This window comes from Myxocyprinus asiaticus, chromosome 33 (assembly GCF_019703515.2).
Source record: "Myxocyprinus asiaticus isolate MX2 ecotype Aquarium Trade chromosome 33, UBuf_Myxa_2, whole genome shotgun sequence".
Classification (NCBI taxonomy): domain Eukaryota; kingdom Metazoa; phylum Chordata; class Actinopteri; order Cypriniformes; family Catostomidae; genus Myxocyprinus; species Myxocyprinus asiaticus.
Window position 1 is genome coordinate 26,281,237 of NC_059376.1, and position 21,036 is coordinate 26,302,272.

The window sequence follows — 21,036 nt, forward strand, 5'->3', positions numbered from 1 at the left end:
CTTTCTTCTTTTACTATAGACCATTTCAAGGACTGTTCGTCAGTTTAAGGAAGTGATGACTCAGGTGTATGGACAAGATGGTGACTTCACATCACCAGCCGAAGAGGCAGTACATCTGGGACTTATTCTTCAAGAACTGTGGGACTTCCTACGAGATAATAAAAGGCAGCTTGAAGATAATAAGGGAGAAATTGCTAAAACAAACTGTAGATTAGAGGCGGAAGGCAGTATTGTGTCAGCCGAGGAGAGAATTCAAAACACAGAGGAAGTACTCACAGAGATGCTGAAAGTACAATCCATGATGGAGGCCAAAATCACAGATTTAGAGGGTTGCATTAGGTGCAAGAACATTAGAATTTATGGAGTCCCTGAAGGAGCTGAGAAGGACTTTCAATCAATGATTTAATTTGTGGAGAACTTTCTTAGGGAGAATCTCGATATACCTGATATTGCGAACTTGCAACAGAGAGAGCTCATTGGGCACTTGGGTCACAAATGCTGGTGGGCACGTGACCAAGGTCGATCGTGATGAAGTTTCAGGTCATGCAGACAGCTTCATTGATTACAGCCTAATAGGAGCAATCCAATATTCCCGATCTTTCAGCTGAGGAAATATTTGTGAGCATTTAAACTACAGATACAGTTTTATCACCTCTCTCGAGTAGATGCTAAGTATCAACAACATGTCTGGATATTCACTTCAGGTAAACGTTTGATGTTCTTTGAGAAAATATGTTAACTCAGAGCCATTATCGATTTAAAGAATCCGATAATGATACCAGAAATGCTTCAGGGCTAGTAGCATTCCAATTGTTATTGTTTACATCCTTGAAATGGTCTATAAATCTACACTTTTGAACAGCCCTCCTATGCGCGTTCATTCATGAGAGGACCTTTTTCTGTTTTTTGGTGAGTTGCATTCTTCGTGCATATCACCACCTACTGGACAGGGAGGAAAGAGAAAAAAGGGATAAAGGAAAAGAAAAGAAAACATAAATCATATTTGCACAACAGCCCAGTAGGTGACGATACATACAAAGAATACGACTAAAACAAAAGAAGACACATCTTGAATGCGCATAGAAGGGCTATTAGAAAGTGTAGATTTACAGTAAAATGGACTTAAATATTGATCTGTTTATCACCCACGCCTATCATATCTATTTGGAAGACATGGACTTAACCTCTGGAGTCATAAGAATTACTTTAATGCTGCCTTTATGTGCTTTTTGGAGCTTGAGAGTTCTAGCCACCATTCCCTTGCATTGAATGGACCAACAGAGCTGAGATATTTTACTAAAAATATTTGTGTTCTTTCATTTGTGTTCTGCAAAAGAAAAAGTCATACACATCTGGGATGGTATGAGGGTCAGAAAATGATTTTTCAGCAAAATGTAAATAATTTTTCACTAATCATTTTTATCTTCAGTGAGCTGTTTAACCACTTTGTCCGGATCACTGAGTCAGTGAGATTAACCGAATCAGTCAGATTCTTGAATAAATCGTTCAGAATGGTATTGTGAACCAGAGCAGCCAATTTATTGAAAACATTTGACTCAGAAGAATGATTTGTTCGCAAACTGGACATTGCTCAGCAGTAACATATTGATGTAGGTAGGAAAAACTAATTTTTTCTTATTAGGACCATTTTATATATTTTTTATTTCTTTCAAATAATTTTCTATTTTATTTCTAACTGAAGCCTCAAATCAGAATAAAATTAGAACACATAGATACATATACATTAACGTGATATGCAATAGTTTAATAACAATTAATATTAAATTAAATCTGGGCCAAACAGTCTGCTCCAAAAGCGTTTAATGTGTGATGGTGATTTTCGATAACAACCTCAAAATCATTCTTAAAATCTTACAGACAAATTTCCTGAAACTGAATTGACATGCAGAATTTACTGCTACTCGATATTCCCATGCTGTAATTCTAGAGGTGCACAGGCCACAGGGAAAAAGGGGTGATCAAAAGGACAGAACACAAAGAAGGTCTGTGTCTTTGTTACCCAGGCCAGGTCAACAGAGATGGCAAGCTGTCTGGGTTTCTATGCCCAGGGCTTGCCTCTCATTGCCAGGTTCATTACTAGACTGTGGTTTCACATTTGTTGTAGCCTTAGTGTAAGCTTAACCTCTAACAATATACATTTAAATATTTGAATTTCTATGATGGAGTGGATGGAATATGTCATCATGATTTACTTATAATTTTATGGTATGAATCAAAAAATGAAAATCAGAAGTGTTTTATTAGCCATATCATGAATATTACAGATGTCGGAATGCATTTGTAAGAAATGTTCGGCAGTCAACCTAATGTCAAAATGGACCCAATTTACTTTACTTAAACACAGTCTTGGTCTTATTGAGGATGATTCATCAGTGCACGTTACTCCAAAAGGAAAAGGGTTTGTCTTGCATAATCTTCCAATCAAAATGTTATAGCATTACTTTTTGATAGACATAACCAAATCCACTTTTTTTCTCTCCCTCCAACCACCTTTTTATAGACCACTTTTCATGATCCAATGAATCAGATAAAATTAAGTTCCGCCCTATATTTTTCTTGTTGAATATCCTGTTTCTATTCAAAATGTCACATTATGGAAGTAAAATGGGTTGCGAACACGATTTTGTTGTAGATATATTTAAAAAAGAATGAAGTCCAATACACACATTTCTGCTCCTTTGACAGATGTTAAATGTCACAGAGTAGTGCTGTGACCTGAATGGACTCTGATCAGGACTGAGAAAACACACACCCAAATACACACGCACGCACACACGCAATGTTTCCAGTCTGACTGCAGGCACTGACAACATGTTTACAAAGGTCTGTGTAGCATTTAAGTGTCTCTACGTTTGTATGTTTGTGTTTTGGGTTGTTATTATTATTTAATGTTGGGTCTCATATGCATTGTATAAATTATCCATTCGTCATACTTAAGTAAAAGTAAAGATACCTTCATGAAAACTGACTCAAGTAAAAGTTAAAGTAGCCCATGAGAAAAATACTTAAGTATTAAAGTAACTGATTTTAAATTTACTTCAAGTCAAGTCAGTTTTTTTGTATAAAAATAGGATTTATAGTGTAATCGAGCTTGAACTCATGATCGCCAAGGAGACTGCTGTCAAGATGTACAGTGAAAAAGGAGTAATATTTTGGTCTGTTCTCACCCAAAACCAACTGGATTGCTTCAGAAGACATTGATTAAACCACTGGAGCCTTATGGATTACTTTAATGCACCCTTAATTTGCTTTTCAGAGCTTCAAATGTCTGGCCACTATTCACTTACATTGAAATGACCTACAGAGCAGAATCAAAATGTATGCTTACACACACAAGGGATTTGTCATGGTGACAAAAGCTTCCAGTGCAAGAGAATGCAACCACATATACATACATACAAACATATACATTTAAACATATATACATATATAGATATAACAGATAAAATAAGAGAAATATACAATGGAGCAATAATGTTGTTGAATAATTTATAAACAGATATACAGTTATGTGCAGTTCATGTAATGTATTGAAGAAAAAGTAGAATATGTTAAAGAATATAAATGAAATATGAATATAAATAGGAATGGATGGATTGAATATTGCACATGGTTGTATTGACAAAAGGAAAGTATTTGGTGGCAGTTTTAACTGTTCATGAGATGGATGGACTGAGGGACAGGGCTGCAACTAATGATTATTTTAAAGATTATTTGACTATTCTGGCAATTATTGCAACGATTAATCATTAGCTTTTAACCAACTATTCAGCTTGTGCCCTGAGATAAAAGGTTGTATTAACGTGCTTACTAACAAAAAAAGAGGACAAAATCATCTTTTTAAAATACCTCTAAATAACATTCACTGAATTAAAGGGGGAAAAAATACTTTTTATAAAGTTTAATTCAGTAAAAAAAAATTAACTGCAATTGTTATCAAGTTTTTTTGTCTTAATTTTCATTTAAATTGTCTAAAAATACTTAAAACAAGATACATTTACTTTAGAAGCAACATATAAGATATTAGGAATTGCTTTCAGAGAATGTATCTTGAATAAAACTATATTTTGTAAGTGTATTTTTTCACTTGTTTATACTTCTGCCAGTGCAGTAAAGAAAAAATATACTCATATTCAAGATATATTTTCTAAAAGCAAGTCTAAATATATTATATACTGCTTCTCAGGTCATTTTTTTTTTTAAAGGAATATAGATATTTTAAAATATTAGAATTTGTAATATTATATTTAACATTCTCAGATAACAAATGTTTCATCTGCAGTCTAGCTCCTAAATTAAATGTATGTTGTTTTAAAATAGTTTTAGATATTTATATTGGAAAACAAGCCAAAACAAAAACAAATCAAAAATGTATTTTGTTGCAGTGTATAATGGGGCGAAGACTACCCTCTCTCACCTTTTTGTTCTCTTCGATACATCTTAAACTCACAAAAAACAAACTCTCTCTTCTTAATGAAGCTGCATATTGCCAATTTTCTTTATGATAAGAAACACACAGTGACACATATATTATGATTGAATACGTCGCGAGCCATCACGTTATAATCTAGCTGCAGCAAGCGCACGCTCGAGGGATGAGCATCCCCGCGCGAGAAAGTGCATCAGCCGGGATGCAGTTTCAATCTCTCCCTCTTAGATCAGGTCACTTCACAAGACTCATAGAAGCGGCGCTGACCACACAGAGAAATGCCAGTTTCAAGTTTGTACTTATTTACATGACCTGCTTCCTTATTATTTAAACTTTAATAAAGGATGCATTAAAGATATGATGCCTGCGTGTTTCCTTTAAAGGCACTCGACACACAAGTATTGCTTAAGCGGAACAGCAGCTCCGGCTCTGCTTTATTTCACCACGAAAGTGCTTCTGTATTTACTTATTTTGTATTTTTGTATAATTCCCTCATACTGAGTGATCTACATCAGCTGAAGCTGTTTGGAAAGTTTGGAGTGAATCTGGACTGTGAGCTGTGTTTTCTTCCTCTCCTCAATCAGGCACGAGCTGAAGTGCTCCTCTTGCGCACCATCATTAGTTTCATTTGATCTCATGTTACGTTTGTAACAGTATAAGGATGAATGAGTTAATGTAAACAGTCAGCATAAAGTTTAATTATATAAATTAACTTAAAACCAACATAAACAAACATGCAGCTTGGCCGCTTGCGTCTCTCTCTCTCTCGAACCAGCGTCTCCGGCTGCCCTTTATCTCACTCTCCCGCTGATCAGCTGATTCAGTGCCAGCCGTGCTCCCCCGCTCGATTCAGGCCGGGGCGCCACCAGTCTGACTAACTCCCCCCAATCTCTAGAGTGAAGATGCTGCCCTTCCGGCCATTCTGTCAGGTGGTGGTCCACCCCGCAGCAACCCCTCCATCCCCAGGCAGACGGCTGCTCCTCTGGCGGATGGCAGTGGTGAGGACTCTGCGACAGCGTGTCCCTCCTCCCTCCCGGGTTTCGGCACCACTGTAACAGAATAAGGATGGGCAAGGAGCAGGCAGGAACAGGATGAACAGTCAACGTAAAGTTTAATGATATAAATGAACTTAAAAACAACATAAACAAACATGCAGCATGGCCGCATGTGTCTCTCTCGAACTGGTGTCTCCGACTGCCCTTTATCCCGCTCTTCCGCTGATCAGCTGATTCAGCGCCGGCAGTGCTCCATCACGGCCCGGCCACGCCCTTCTCCTCATCACAATGTTAAATAAGATCAAACAACTATTCGACAACAAAAAATGTTGTCGACAATTTTTTAATTGTCTACGTTGTAGATAATGTCGACTAATCATTTCAGCCCTACTGAGGGAAAAAACTTTTCCTGTGACTGGCTGTTCAGTGCTCAGTGCTCTGTAGCACTGGCCAGAGGGCAACAGTTCGAAAAGGAAGTGTGCTGGGTGAATGGGGTCAAGAGTGATTTTACCAGCCCTTTTCGTCACTCTGGATGTGTACAGTTCTAGCAGGGTGGGTAGGGGAGCACCAATAATCCTCTCAGCAGTAATAACTATCCTTTGAACTATCCTCTGATGTCTGACTTGGTAGCTGAACCAAACCAGACAGTTATAGAAGTGCAGAGGACAAACTCAATGACTGCTGAGTAAAACTGTATCAGCAGCGCCTGTGGCAGGTAGAACTTCCTCAGCTGGCGAAGGAAGTACAACCTATGCTGGGCCTTTTTCAAAATTGAGTCTATATGGTTCTCCCACTTCAGGTCCTGTGAGATGGTAGTGCACAGGAACCTGAATGACCCACTGCTGCCACAGTGCTGTTCAGAATGGTGAATGGGGTTAATGTTTGGGTTTTTCTCCTACAGTCCACTATTATCTCCACTGTTTTGAGTCTGTTCAGCTTCAGGATGTTTTGACTGCACCAGACGGTCAGCTGTTCAACCTCCCTTCTGTATGCAGACTCATCATCATCTTGGATGAGGTCAATAACTGTAGTATTGTCTGCGAAGTTCAGGAGCTTGACAGAGGGGTCCTTGGCGGTGCAGTTGTTAGTGTACAGGGAGAAGAGTAGTGGGGAGAGCACACGTCCCTGGGGGGCACCAATGCTGATTATACATGTGCTGGAGGTGAATTTCCCCATTCTCACTAGCTGCTGCCTGTCTGTCAGAAAGCTGGTGATCCACTGACAGATAAAGGCAGGAACAGAGAGCTGGGTTAATTTAGTCCATAGGAGAGCGGGGTTGATGGTGTTAAAAGCCGAACTGAAGTCAACAAATAGTATCCTTGCATAAGTCCCTGGTCTGTCTAGATGTAACGCAGTCCAATATTGACTGCAGACCTGTTTGCTCGATAGGCAAACTACAGGGGATCCAGGAAGGGTTCAGTGATGTCCTTCAGGTGGGCCAACACCAGTCTCTCAAATGACTTCATGACCACAAATGTCAGAGCGACAGGTCTGTAGTCATTAAGTCCTGTGATTTTGGGTTTCTTTGGGACGGAGATGATTGTGGAGCATTTGAAGCAGCAGGGAACTTCACACTGCTCCAGTGATCTGTTGAAGATCTGTGTGAAGATGGGCGCCAGCTGGTCAGCACAGGATTTTAGACAAGTGGCCAGAGTGAACAGAGATGTTCTCCTGAAGAAAAAAAATGTTTTGTGTGTGTTCTGCAAAACAAAGAAGGTCATACATATCTGGGATGGGAAGAGGGTGAGAAAGTTTTTGAGTGAACTATCCCTTTAATGAAGCATTCAAGTCACGTCAGAATGAGTATATATATGAGATTAGTGAACATGAACACCATCACAAAGTCGTAAATCCAGTGAGATTGTCTTAGAGTGGCAATTTTCTGAGATGGGGGCATGTCAATTTAAGAAGCACGGCAAGAATCAAGCAAACTGATAACTGTGCAGTTTAGATTGAATGTTTTTTTTTTTTTTTTCTATTGATGAAGAATAAAGCTGGCCAGAAAATAAGACTCACTTAGCTAATTTATATGAGGTCACAGTCTTGTGCAACAAAATAAAATTTCCCATCAGTATATGTGGCCACAAAAGAATGATCAATACGACACACCTAATATGCATTGTGAAAGTGAATACATGTACATTGTTACATTGGTGCTGAAAAGCTTCCTGCTTTTTCAGAAAGTGAAAAAGATGAAAAATTTAAAAAACGGGCCCATTCTGACCAACTAATATCACTTGAATGCTCATTACATTGAAATTGCAACTTCTGAACTTGTAAGTACAAACTTCCCTGGAGGAACTGAGCACAGTTTAAACTAGGCCGATGTTCGTCTTAAATCCGTGATTGGTGATCATGCCTAGATTTAAGGTTGATCATTTTTGCAGCATGCTGGGAATCAAACATACACTGCTACTCTAATGAATGAGCACTTGCTCAGCCCTTGAAGCATGACAGAGTGACCTTTAGAGGGTGAGCTGTTGGCAATTCTTTTCTCCCCAATTTGGAATGCCCAATTCCCACTACTTCGTAGGTCCTCATGGTGGCGTGGTTACTCACCTCAATCTGGGTGACGGATGACAAGTCTCAGTTGCCTCCGCTTCTGAGACAGTCAATCTGCACATCTTATCACGTGGCTCGCTGTGCATGACATTGCGGAGACTCACAGCATGTGGAGGCTCATGCTATTCTCCGCGATCCATGCAAAACTTACCACGCGTCCCATTGAGAGCGAAAACCACTCATCGTGACCACGAGGAGGTTACCCATGTGACTCTACGCTCCCTAGCAACCGAGCCAATTTGGTTGCTTAGGAGACCTGGCTGGAGTCACTCAGCACACCCTGGATTTGAAACTCCAGGGATGGTAGTCAGTGTCAATACTCGCTGAGCTACCCAGGCCCCCAGTTGTTGGCAATTCTAAGCATTCACGAATTTAAACTTTCAGACATATGCCGTTTTGTTTTTAAAAATGTGTAAGAATTACACATGTATGAATATTAAGTTGCACATTTTCTAGATTCAATACGGTAGTTATTCTGACAGGTTGCACAGTGAGCAGGAAGAGGATAAAGAGGCTGCTAACAGGTATAAAAACGAATGAAACAACAAATAAACATGCAAATACCAATCTGAGTAAACATTATGTAACACGAGTCCTGACAATCAGATGTTGTGTTAAGTGATAGAGACTGTTTGAGTGATCATGAGCGCTTTTAGCTTTACTCTCTTCAACATGAGCGCTCTCTGTGTCAATCAAACATGCGGCTCTCCAGGTGCTCTCAATATCTCATCAGTCACTCATCTCAGCACTATTCTGTGAGGATCCCAATTTAAATCCTATTAATGTTGGTCACAATACCACTAATAAAAGATGTAACTGTTTAACCTTCAATAACGGCACCGCTTCTTCATGCATTTGCTTAATAATTAGTGATTTGTGTTACAACAAGACACCAAAGACAGTAAACAAATCATAGATGTAAATGATTTCTCATTGGAGCCGTTTTAGAGCTTGTAATGGATAGATTTTTCTTATTTTTGAAAGTATCTCTGCTGTGTGTGATGCTCTCAGGGTTTTTACTGGTTGCCATGTCACAATGACCTTTTGATATTGACAACAGAACAATTAATAACTGTTTTCAATACAAATAAATGTTAGCAATTCACAATTAATGTAATTTTGGTAACACTTAATAAAAAGGTTTCATTTCTTTAACATTAGTTAATGCATTAGGTATCATGAACAAACAATGAACAATACATTTCTACAGCATTTATTAATCATAATGTTATTTAATAAAAATACAATTGTTCATTGTTAGTTTGTGTTAGTTCTAGGGCTGTCAATCGATTACATTTTTTAATCAAATTAATTACATGGTGTTCCGATTAATCGCAATTAATCGCATATACAAATATTTGCTGAGAAACAGTGGCGGACTGGCCATTGGGAGAACTGGGACTTTTCCCGGTGGGCCGGCCACGAAATGGGGCCGCCGTGTTATGCAGAACGCGCCACAAAACGGTGCCGCGATATGCGGAAAGGGGCAGCGATATGCAGAAAAGGACAGCATCACACCCCCCGCCCCGTCTGGCAAGATTTATTATAAGGGCTTGTTTAAGGACCCGTCAATGTACACCTGCATCAGACAGATGCTTGTGTAGTGTCTCGGGTGCATTGCATCATAAACATAAAATTTTTAGGTCACTGTGTCAAGTTAAATATAGTTTAATACTTTGAAGAACACATCTTAAGATCCCTTAGTTCAGATTTGCGCTCCATCAAGTGTTTTGAACGCAAGAACATAACACATGTTTGTGTTGGGTTGTCTGCTAAAGGGTTGTTTGCTGTGTCTCGTTTCGAAGGCTGCGTGCTAGGTGGGACGCGTCCTTTGAAGGCTGCAGTATACTGAGCCTCCTCCTTTAAACAAGTCTTGTTTAAACGAGACGGCCTACATAGGACAAACAGAAACAGAACGTAACATGGTTGTTATGACAGCACGCCACTCTAACAAGCACGAGCGCTTTGAGTGAGAAGGGAACAAAGTCCCTTTGGAAGGGAATGAGGTAAAATTTAGGAGAGTTATAATGATGTGTACATGTAACAATGACTCAGGTTGAGTGGGATCCATGTGCGGTTTATTTAATACAGCAAGTTCAGAGTACAGACAAGCATGGGTCGAATAACAATATCAGAGGCAAAGCAGTAATGTGGTGAAACAGGCAGAGGATTGGGGCAGGCAGCAAACATCAATAGAAATAGTCCAGGCAAATACAATGGTAGGCAGGCAGCAAACATATGTAAAGAGGTAATCCAAGGCAGAGTCATACATGGGTAGAACAACACAGGAAATAATAACACTCAGAAATGTAGCCAGGACAAACAAGGCTTCACAACGAGTGAACAAACACCCAGGGCTTAAATAGTCTGAGTGATGTGGAACAGGTACACAGTAATCAGTCCAGGTATGTGGGTACTTGGGAAATGTAGTCCAATGTTAATACTCAGGCGAGGGAGACCTCCGGTGGCCGATTGAGGAATCTTCACCGGCGTTTGTGACAGAGCCACCCCCCCCGTGAGCGGCTCCTGACACGAGAGCACATCCGACGTTGGGGTCTTCCTCGAGGTCGAGGGGCCGGTTTCTCCGGGTGAGTCCTATGAAATTCTGCGATGAGATTGTTGTCGAGGATATCATCCTCTTTGACCCAGGACCTCTCTGGACCTTACCCCTCCCAATCTACCAGATATTGGATCTGGATTCCCTGACATCTGGAATCTAGCAGATCTCGCACAAGAAATGTCTCCTCACCATCCATAATCATGGATGGGGGGCCTAAGTCACCGCCTTCCTCTTCCACCCTCGGACCACCGGCAGGTTTCAGCAGAGAGACATGGAAAGTGGAAGAAATACGATAATTATCAGGTAACTGGAGGCGATATGACACAGGATTAATTTGTCTAAAAATTCTGAAGGGACCCACATACCTGGGTCTGAGTTTCTTGCAAGGAAAGCAGAGACGAAGGTCTCGGGTTGAAAGCCACACCCACTGTCCTGGAGTGTAGTTGGGACTGGGACGACGATGGCGGTCAGCTTGCTCTTTTCCCCTGTTTATGGCACATTGTAGATGGATATGTGTTTGGTCCCAAACAGCCTCACTTCGTCGAAACCAGTCGTTCACAGCAGGCACTTCGGACGGTTCACCTGATCGTGGAAATAGAGGAGGTTAGAACCCCAAAACACACTGAAAGGGCGTTAATTTAGTGGAGGGTTTGAGGATCGAGTTCTGCGCATACTTTGCCCAGGGAAGAAAGTGGCTCCAGTCGGTTTGATTCTGTTGACAGTACATGCGAAGGAATTTAGTGAGTTCTTGATTTAGACATTCCATCTGGCCATTAGACTGGGGGTGGTAACCTGAAGTGAGACTTATATTGACATTAAGTAATTGAAAGAAGGCTGTCCAAACCCTTGATGTAAACTGAGGTCCCCGGTCAGAGACAATGTCTTCAGGAAGACCATAGTAATGGAACACATAATGGAAGAGGTGTTCTGTGGTTTCGAAGGCTGATGGAAGCTTAGACAGGGGTATTAGTCAACATGCCTTAGAAAAACAATCAATGACAGTTAATATGGTGGTGTTACCTTGAGAGGCTGGTAGATCGGTGATAAAATCAATGGCGATGTGGGACCATGGTCGTTGTGGTATGGGTAAAAGTTGTAGCAGCCCTGCCGGAAGTTGTCTGGGGGTTTTTGCTGTGGCGAAGGTGTGACAAGCGTTCACGAATGTACTGGTGTCTGCCTGTAACGTTTCCCACCAGAACCGATTCCTTAACAAACGTACAGTGGAAGTAATACCAGGATGGCCAGAACTTGTGAAGGAGTGCACCCAGTGGATTACCTTTTCTCGTAGATGTGGTGGCACAAACGTTCGGTTGGGCGGACATTCTGGAGGAAGCGGATCTTGTGCATGGGCCCGGGAGATTTCGGACATGATGTCTCACTGGACCGGAGCTAGAATCAGCGTGGATGAAATGATGGGTTCTGGAGAAGGATTCTGAGGAGTGAAGTCCTATTGACGGGATAGCAAGTCGGCCTTGATGTTCTTTGATCCTGGAAGATAAGTGATTGAAAAGTTAAATCGAGTAAAACCAGTGCCCATCTGGCCTGTCTTGGGTTTAGTCTTTTGGCTGAGTGCAAGTATTCCAAGTTGCGATGATCCGTTAGTACCAGAAATGGGTGTCTGGCCCCCTCCAACCAGTGTCGCCATTCTTCAAATGCTGCTTTCATAGCTAACAGTTCACGATTGCCCACATCATAATTCTGTTCAGCAGAGGAAAGTAGTTTAGGAGGATTACCTTGGCGTTGAGAAAGGGTAGCGCTAATACCGGTGTTTGATGCATCTACTTCTGCCACGAAAGGTGCATTGGGATCAGGATGATGCAGATTTGGAGCAGAGGTGAAGCGATTCTTCAATTCATTGAAGGCTTGAATGGCGTCAGTAGACCATTGAAGCTTGGTGTTTCCTCTTTTTACAATGGCAGTGAGTGGAGCGGCGACAGTGCTGAAGTTTCTGATAAATCTTCTGTAAAAGTTAGCAAATCATAAGAATCGTTGGAGTCCCTTTACTGTAATGGGTTGAGGCTAGTTTAGTACCACCCGTACCTTGCCCTCGTCCATAGACACCCCTTCTGGACTGATGATATAAGCTTGGTGGAATTCACATTTCTCAGCTTTGGCATACAGTTGGTGTTCTATGAGACGCTTCAAGACTGCCCTTACCTGCTTGAAGTGTTCCTCCAGGGTGTCTGAATAAATCAAGATATCATCAATATATACAATTAAGCACTGATTTAACATGTCTCTAAATACGTCGTTTATGAAGGATTGGAACACAGATGGACTATTGGACAGGCCGAACAACATAACGAGATATTCGTAGTGCCCACTGCTGGTAGTTTCAGTGTATAAAACTCCAACTTGCAGAATGAGATCAGTAGTGGTGTAAAGTACCTGGCCGGTCCCCAGGGGACGCCCATCCGTGTTTGCACAGTCAGGCGATCAGGTTGAGTGAGATTCATGTGCGGTTTATTTAATACAGCAAGTTCAAAGTACAGACAAGCATGGGTTGAATAACCAGGGCAATCAACAATATCAGAGGCAGAGCAGTAACGTGGTGAAACAGGCAGAGGATCGGGGCAGGCAGCAAACATCAATAGAAATAGTCCAGGCAAGTACAATGGTAGGCAGGCAGCAAACATATGTAAAGAGGTAATCCAAGGCAGAGTCATATACGGGTAGAACAACACTCAGAAATGTAGCCAGGGCAAACAAGACTTTGCAACGAGTGAACAAACACCCAGGGCTTAAATAGTCTGAGTGATGTGGAACAGGTACGCTGTAATCAGTCCAGGTATGCGGGTACTTGGGAAATGTAGTCCAATGTTAATACTCAGGCGAGGGAGACCTCCGGTGGCCGATTGAGGAATCTTCACCGGCGTTCGTGACAATACAGAAAAGAAAATAGATTTTACAGGTGTACTTTTAGTCTAATACTTTATTTTAATTATATATTAATATAATTATACATATTATATACTCTGCACTCATCTACTGAGGTACTTCAACTTGGGAATTAACATTACTTGCGTTTGAACATCATATTTACAGGTTATTTTTATTTTTTTTAGACATTTCCGATGAAGCAAAGAATTGTGTGTTGTGAGTGCCCACGAAGGATACACCTCATGCATCCTCCGAATTCCCATGAAAGAAGTTCGCATTCGAAGGCTGCATTCGAAGTGTCCTACTCGCTTTTCTGAAATGAGACAGCCTCGATGACGTATGCGGCCGACAAATGTGACCTCCGGAGGACGCATCCTTCCAAACGAGACACAGCTGTATAAACTGCGCATTGCCCATATATCTGAAGTTTCGCTTACTGCCCACTGGAGTAAACAGGTGGTACTACAAGCTTGCATTTCTCAGGAATCTTCCTTATTATGGTCCGGGGACATTGCGATTAATTGCTTTAATTTTTTTAATGTATTATTTTTAATAAAATTAATCGCACCTAAAAAAGTTTAAACCACAACATAACTGAAATAGTCTTTATACTGGCTGTGTGTTAAACATATGTGATTTTGATTCAGATTTATTTGCAAAACGAATCATTCAGAACGCTTTTTTAATCTTTTTGATCGGTTCAAATGAATCAAATTTAAAAGTTTCAACTGAAATTATTGTTTCACAAATCAGACATCACTATCGCCAATCTGCATGCATTTTTGCACCTACAGCTTGTTATTTTTGTGGTGATCAGTCAGGGTCTGGAGAAATTTATCGGAGTAAAAGTATTAATTTTCTATTAAAAATGTAGTGAAGTAAAAGTCCAAAGTAATATTTATACTCAACTGAATTAAAGATATTGATAAACTGTACTTAAGTATAGTAACTAAGTATTTGTACTTCGTTACTATACACCTCTGCACATATGTTTATCGTTTTGTTCTGTTTAAATCTCTCTCTAAACAATATAACACACATTTATCTTGTTAATGTTTATAGAAATAACCACATTAACAACTCCAGCAGATTTAATCTCATTTATTGGTTGCCAAAACATAGACATCTGAGTTACAGTCATTCGTGGAAACTCTTATTCACGTTCCATCTGCAAAACATGTACAGTTAAAAACCATGTTCATTTATGCAGTCCATTTGCACCAGTAGGGCGGGTTGTCCATCTTTGGATGACGTCATAGAGGTTCCATGTCTGTGTTTTGTGTAAATGTAAATTGATGGATATCCTATTGATTATATATTAATTTATTCATCTTATAATGTATGTCAATACAAGTTGCATGTATGAAGTAGTTTTTGTTTCTATTTTTATTAGTGGTGCACCGATCAGGAAATTTGAGGCATATACCGATCTCCAATTTTTTTTAACACTAAGATCGGCCGATACCAATTTTTTTTTTTTAAAGTGCCCTTTACCACACTTTTGCAAGTTATATGCTGCAGTTATATGATTATGCCCCACACAGTAAAATTACGGTAACATTTTACAAAAAGTAAACATTTGTTAACATTATTTAACAACATTACTGTAGTTAACATGAACTAATGAACTTAAAGTTAGTTAACAAAATGTAATAATATATTTAAATCAAAAGTTGTATTAGTAAATGCACTATGGCTACAGCCATATCACCCTGTAGCTCAAGACTGGTTGCCCACTGAAGCTAAGCAAGGTTGAGCCTGGCCAGTACCTGGAAGGGATACCTCATAGGGAAAACTAAGGTTGCTGCTGGAAGAGGTATTAGGGAGGCCAGAAGGGGGTGCTCACCCTGCAGTCTGTGAGGGTCCTAATGCCCCAGTTTAGTGAGGGGAACACTATACTGTAAAAAAAAGCACTGTCCTTCAGATGAGATGTTAAACTGAGGTCCTGACTCTCTGTGGTCATTAAAAATCCCAGGGCACCTCTTGTAAGGAGTAGGGGTGTAACCCTAGTGTCCTGGCCAAATTCCCCCCCATTGGCCTTTCTCAATCATGGTCTCCTAATAATCCCCATCCATTAATTGGCTCAATAGCTCTACTCTCTCATCTCCACCATTAGCTAGTGTGTGTGCTGGCGCACTATGGCCTCTGTCGCATCATCCAGTTCGATGCTGCGCACTGATGGTGGTTGAAGAGAGTCCCCTGTTCACTGCGTAAAGCGCTTTGAGTGTAGTATCAGAAAAAGCGCTGTATAAATGTATCATTCATTCATTGTCATCATCATTCATCATCACCAGCTTTGGAGTCGATTCTCGATTCCCAGCCCTAGAGATGAGTGACTGATGAGATACTGAGAGCACCTGGAGAGCCACATGTTTGATTGACACAGAGAGCGCTCATGTTGAAGAGAGTAAAGCTAAAAGCGCTCATGATCACTCAGTCTCTATCGCTTAACACAACATCCGATTGTCACGACTCATGTTACATAACGTGTACTCAGATTTGTATTCGCAAGTTTATTTGTTGTTTCATTCGTTTTTATACCCGTTAGCAGCCTCTTTATCCTCTTCCTGCTCACTGTGCAACCTGTCAGAATAACTACCGTATTGACTCTAGAAAATGCGCAACTTAATATTCATACACCTGTAATTCTTACACATTTTTAAAAACAAAACGGAATTACATCATGTCTGTAAGTTTAAATTCGCAAATGCTTAGACTTGCCAACAATTCACCCTCCAAAGGTCACTCTGTCATGCTTCAAGGGCTGAGCAAGCACTCATTCATTAGAGCAGCAGTTTATGTGTGATTCCCTGCTGCTGCAAAAAAGATTGGCCCTAAATCTAGGCACGATCGCCGATCACGGATTTAAGACGAATATCGGCCGATCGATCGGTGCACCCCTAATTTTAGTACATTCATTTTGTCTACTCATTTAAAAATGTTATTATCCAAAAGGGGAGGAGCCAAGGCAAAGGGCTCCAGATAGCCAGCTGAGAGATGAATAGAGTTGTGTTGCCAATGTATGGTTTTGGACCAAATGGTAAATCCAAAACTAAAGTTGAATATATTTATTTATATATATTTTTGTCTAGTTGTTGTTAAGTTTTTTCAACACTAGATATTTTGCACATTTTTCTGGACTTTCACATTTGCACAAATAAATTGTTTACCCCGTCACTTATTGGCCTTCACCTGACGGTACATCATATAGTATCACATGATGAATGACAAAAACATCCACGGACTTCCAGAATTTTGACATTTTAATTTTGAGATATAGAATACAACAGAAAAAATAAACTTCACTTTGATATTACTTCTGATTTACAATAAATACCACCAATGATTATTCAGTTTAGACACTTGAAAATGGACAATGGGTACAACCACTTGAAAATAAATAACACCACAACAATAAACACATTAGAACATAACCTGTTAATATTAAGAATATAAAGGAAATAAAGTCCATTTAAAATGATCTGAATGGTGATGATGGATGGCTCATGGCAGAGATGTGATTGGGTGTTTGAGCTCACAAATTATAGTCAAGGAACCAATGTTTATGGCTGTTAGTGTTCAGAACAAGAGTACAAGCCACACCAAATGCACATTATCGATGACGATGTAAACCATTTCACTGATCTTAATAATGGGCTGCAGGTAATGGACAGGGTAAGGTCCACAGTAACAGAGGTTGAGATTTCTGGGGTGTTCTGAAGCTTGACTTTGTGTTCATTTTCTAGTTCACAGCTTCCAGTTGGTATTCTGCAAAACTTTGATGTGCTTATATCAAAGACAACATTGGCTTTTTACTTTGTGCAAGTTCTATTTGTTTTACAGCAATCAGGACTTTAAGCCTGGACTTCACAACCAAAATAACTACAGTACATTTTCATGAAATTTCTCATTAACGCCAAATATAATTTCTCAGCTCTTAACAGAGTATTTAGTTGAACACCTGCTGAATCAAATTGGTTGACTTCCCTAATTCAGCTTTCATTCACACTTTGCACTGGTTGAATAATTGAAAGTGTCTAACACTCCTAATGTCTGGCCTGCCCTTCACCCATGGAGACCACTCAGAGCCTCCTGCTCTTCACCGATCTCCAGCTCCTCTGTCCGCACTGCCTGGGTGATCAGATTCAGCTCTTCGCACAGCGTCTCGGAGCGGTAAGCCACACGGATGTCTGGAACGTTGGTACGTCTGATGTCATTACCCTCCTGCCCCTCTTTCAGATAATGTGGTCCCAGCCAGTAGCTCTTCACCTGGACAGAGAACATTTGGATGTGTCAGTCACATGTGTTTCTCTCTGCACACAAATGCAAAAAATAAATAATAAATATATATATATATATATATATATATATATATATATATATATATATATATATATATATATATATATATAGTGGTGTGAAAAAGTGTTTGCCCCCTTTCTGATTTCTTATTTTTTTGCATGTTTGTCACACTTAAATGTTTCAGATCATCAAACAAGTTTAAATATTAGTCAAAAATAACACAAGTAAACACAAAATGCAGTTTTTAAATGAAGGTTGTTATTATTAAGGGAAAACAAAATCCAAACCTACATGGCCCTGTGTGAAAAAGTGATTGCCCCCTGAACCTAATAACTGGTTGGGCCACCCTTAGCAGCAACAACTGCAATAAAGCGTTTGCGATAACTTGCAATGAGTCTTTTACTGCGCTGTGGAGGAGTTTTGGCCCACTCATCTTTGCAGAATTGTTGTAATTCAGCCACATTGGAGGGTTTTAGAGCATGAACTGCCTTTTTAAGGTCATGCCACAGCATCTCAATAGGATTCAGGTCAGGACTTTGACTAGGCCACTCCAAAGTCTTCATTTTGTTTTTCTTCAGCCATTCAGAGGTGGACTTGCTGGTGTGTTTTGGATCATTGTCCTGCTGCAGAACCCAAGTTTGCTTCAGCTTGAGGTCACGAACAGATGGCCGGACATTCTCCTTCAGGATTTTTTGGTAGACAGCAGAATTCATGGTTCCATTTATCACAGCAAGTCTTCCAGGTCCTGAAGCAGCAAAACAGCCCCAGACCATCACACTACCACCACCATATTTTACTGTTGGTATGATGTTCTTTTTCTGAAATGCGGTGTTACTTTTATGCCAGATGTAATGGGACACACGCCTTCCAAAAAGTTCAGCTTTTGTCTCGTCAGTCCACAGAGTATTTTCCCAAAAGTCTTGGGGATCATCAAGATGTTTTATGGCAAAAATGAGATAAGCCTTAATGTTCTTTTTGCTCAGCAGTGGTTTTCGTCTTGGAACTCTGCCATGCAGGCCATTTTTGCCCAGTCTCTTTCTTATGGTGGAGTCATGAACACTGACCTTAACTGAGGCAAGTGAGGCCTGCAGTTCTTTGGATGTTGTTGTGGGGTCTTTTGTGACCTCTTGGATGAGTTGTCGCTGTGCTCTTGGGGTAATTTTGGTCAGCCGGCCACTCCTGGGAAGGTTCACCACTGTTCCGTGTTTTCGCCATTTCTGGATAACGGCTCTCACTGTGGTTCTCTGGAGTCCCAAAGCTTTAGAAATGGCTTTATAACCTTTTCCAGACTGATAGATCTCAATTACTTTCTTTCTCATTTGTTCCTGAATTTCTTTGGATCTCGGCATGATGTCTAGCTTTTGAAGATCTTTTGGTCCACTTCACTTTGTCAGGCAGGTCCTATTTAAGTGGTTTCTTGATTGAGAACAGGTGTGGCGGTAATCAGGCCTGGGTGTGGCTACAGAAATTGAACTCAGGAGTGATAAACCACAGTTAAGTTATGTTTTAACAGGTGGGGCAAACACTTTTTCACACAGGGCCATGTAGGTTTGGATTTTGTTTTCCCTTAATAATAACAACCTTCATTTAAAAACTGCATTTTGTGTTTACTTGTGTTATTTTTGACTAATATTTAAACTTGTTTGATGATCTGAAACATTTAAGTGTGACAAACATGCAAAAAAATAAGAAATCAGGAAGGGGGCAAACACTTTTTCACACCACTGTATATATATATATATATATATATATATATATATATATATATATATATAATCAGATTTAAACCACATATGGATGTGATTTGGATAAGTTTGTAAACATTGGATTTCCTATGTTTTTTTGCTCTTCATACTACAAAAAACTAAACAGATTTGAGTTGGGTGGTCAAAAAAAATTCGGATTTTTGCTGCCTGTCTTAACAAAGCCTGTTTTACTTCACTGTAAATTATGGTTACACTCAGTTATCTTAACATGCTATTTTTACTTGATATGTTTCTTTTGAAATTTTGTTGGCGTAACCTAATACGAGATGAATAAGTCATAATAAATAACATTTTCATATACATTTATTTTTAATATATATATATAAAACCAGTTAACTTAGATGTTACCACATGAAGCATATAATTTAATCACCCACAATGAAGTTTAAGCAGGCGCAATCAGCACTAAAATATTGCTGCGTCTTGAGTATTTAAATTATGCAAAATTGGATTTGTGCCGTGCAAACTGCGTTCAGCTCAGCCTTTGTGGATGCATTTGTGCCATTGCCTGATCTGTATGATTCCTTTAGAGAATCATGTGCTAAACTAGCACAGACGGAACTTGCAAATAAACATTGCAATTCCCCCTATCAACACAAAGGTGATTTGTGCCACTGCTGAGGTTTAAGTGTAGATGTGATCACCTTGTGAGAAAATCCGCTCATGAGCAAGCTGTTTCGGGCCAGCTCACACATGTCACATGAGCTGAGCTTCCACACCTGAGCGGCAATGCTGTACTCTTCCATCAGCGGCTCCTGGAACAACCACACAACCACAATATCAAACATTTTACAGGCCACATTCAAGGAGCAACAGCTGCACTGTAAAATTACACATTTAATATGTGACCCTTTTATTATTTGAGCCTTTTACTATGTGATCTTGCTTGAAAAGTAACAGTCATGCATATCTCAGACTTGAATATGCTTTGTAACCTTTGTGAAGTGGAACTGCAGTGGATCATCAGTGGACAAAGACACCATGAGGCCTCTGGACAGGTACTCTGGCAGCGGATTCCGATGGTAGCTGAGGAAAAGGCTGTTGTTGCTGAGAGGGGACATGGCGATGCCGATCTGAGCCAGATAATACAGGTACTGCAGTACAGGAGCCTGAGAGAAATATACACACTTCTCACTCTAAAATACTGTGAAAAACAAAAATACTTAACTCGCATTTTTCAGCTCTTGGCTGTTGGAGTTTTCAGATAAGAATCTACACTAGCTAGCACTGACATATTCACTGTGAGAAAAATGATAGATAAGAACTGCACAAGGCTCTGCCTTTACTACACATAACCTTGAGGCCCTCAAACACTGATTAGAATTCAAAAAAGGATATTACTGTTTAAATCTAAATAATCAAGTATGCAATTCAATACAGGCCCCTTTAAAAAAAAATTGTTATCAAAAGGTGTTATGTTAGCCAAGGGCATAGATTTGGCTTGAAAATTGGGGGAACATTGCTGCATGAAGCATTTACATATTACCATTGATCATGGCATAAATAATGGGAGGGTTGTAC

The 21,036-nt window shown here is 40.0% G+C and overlaps 1 protein-coding gene across 4 annotated transcripts in view; it reads right to left on the reverse strand.

Annotated features, from left to right (window-relative positions):
* Window positions 1–16,697: 16,697 nt before the first annotated feature.
* LOC127424488 (AMP deaminase 2-like) overlaps window positions 16,698–21,036 on the reverse strand; it is a 31,303-nt gene continuing 26,964 nt past the window's right edge. For all 4 annotated transcript variants that reach the window (XM_051669757.1, XM_051669759.1, XM_051669758.1 and 1 more), the window contains 3 exons: window positions 20,451–20,624; window positions 20,160–20,270; window positions 16,698–17,716 (listed from right to left, as the gene is read on the reverse strand). In XM_051669757.1, the coding sequence (XP_051525717.1) occupies window positions 17,513–17,716; window positions 20,160–20,270; window positions 20,451–20,624 (489 nt within the window). In that variant the 3' untranslated portion in view covers window positions 16,698–17,512. The remainder of the gene's footprint in view (window positions 17,717–20,159; window positions 20,271–20,450; window positions 20,625–21,036) is intronic.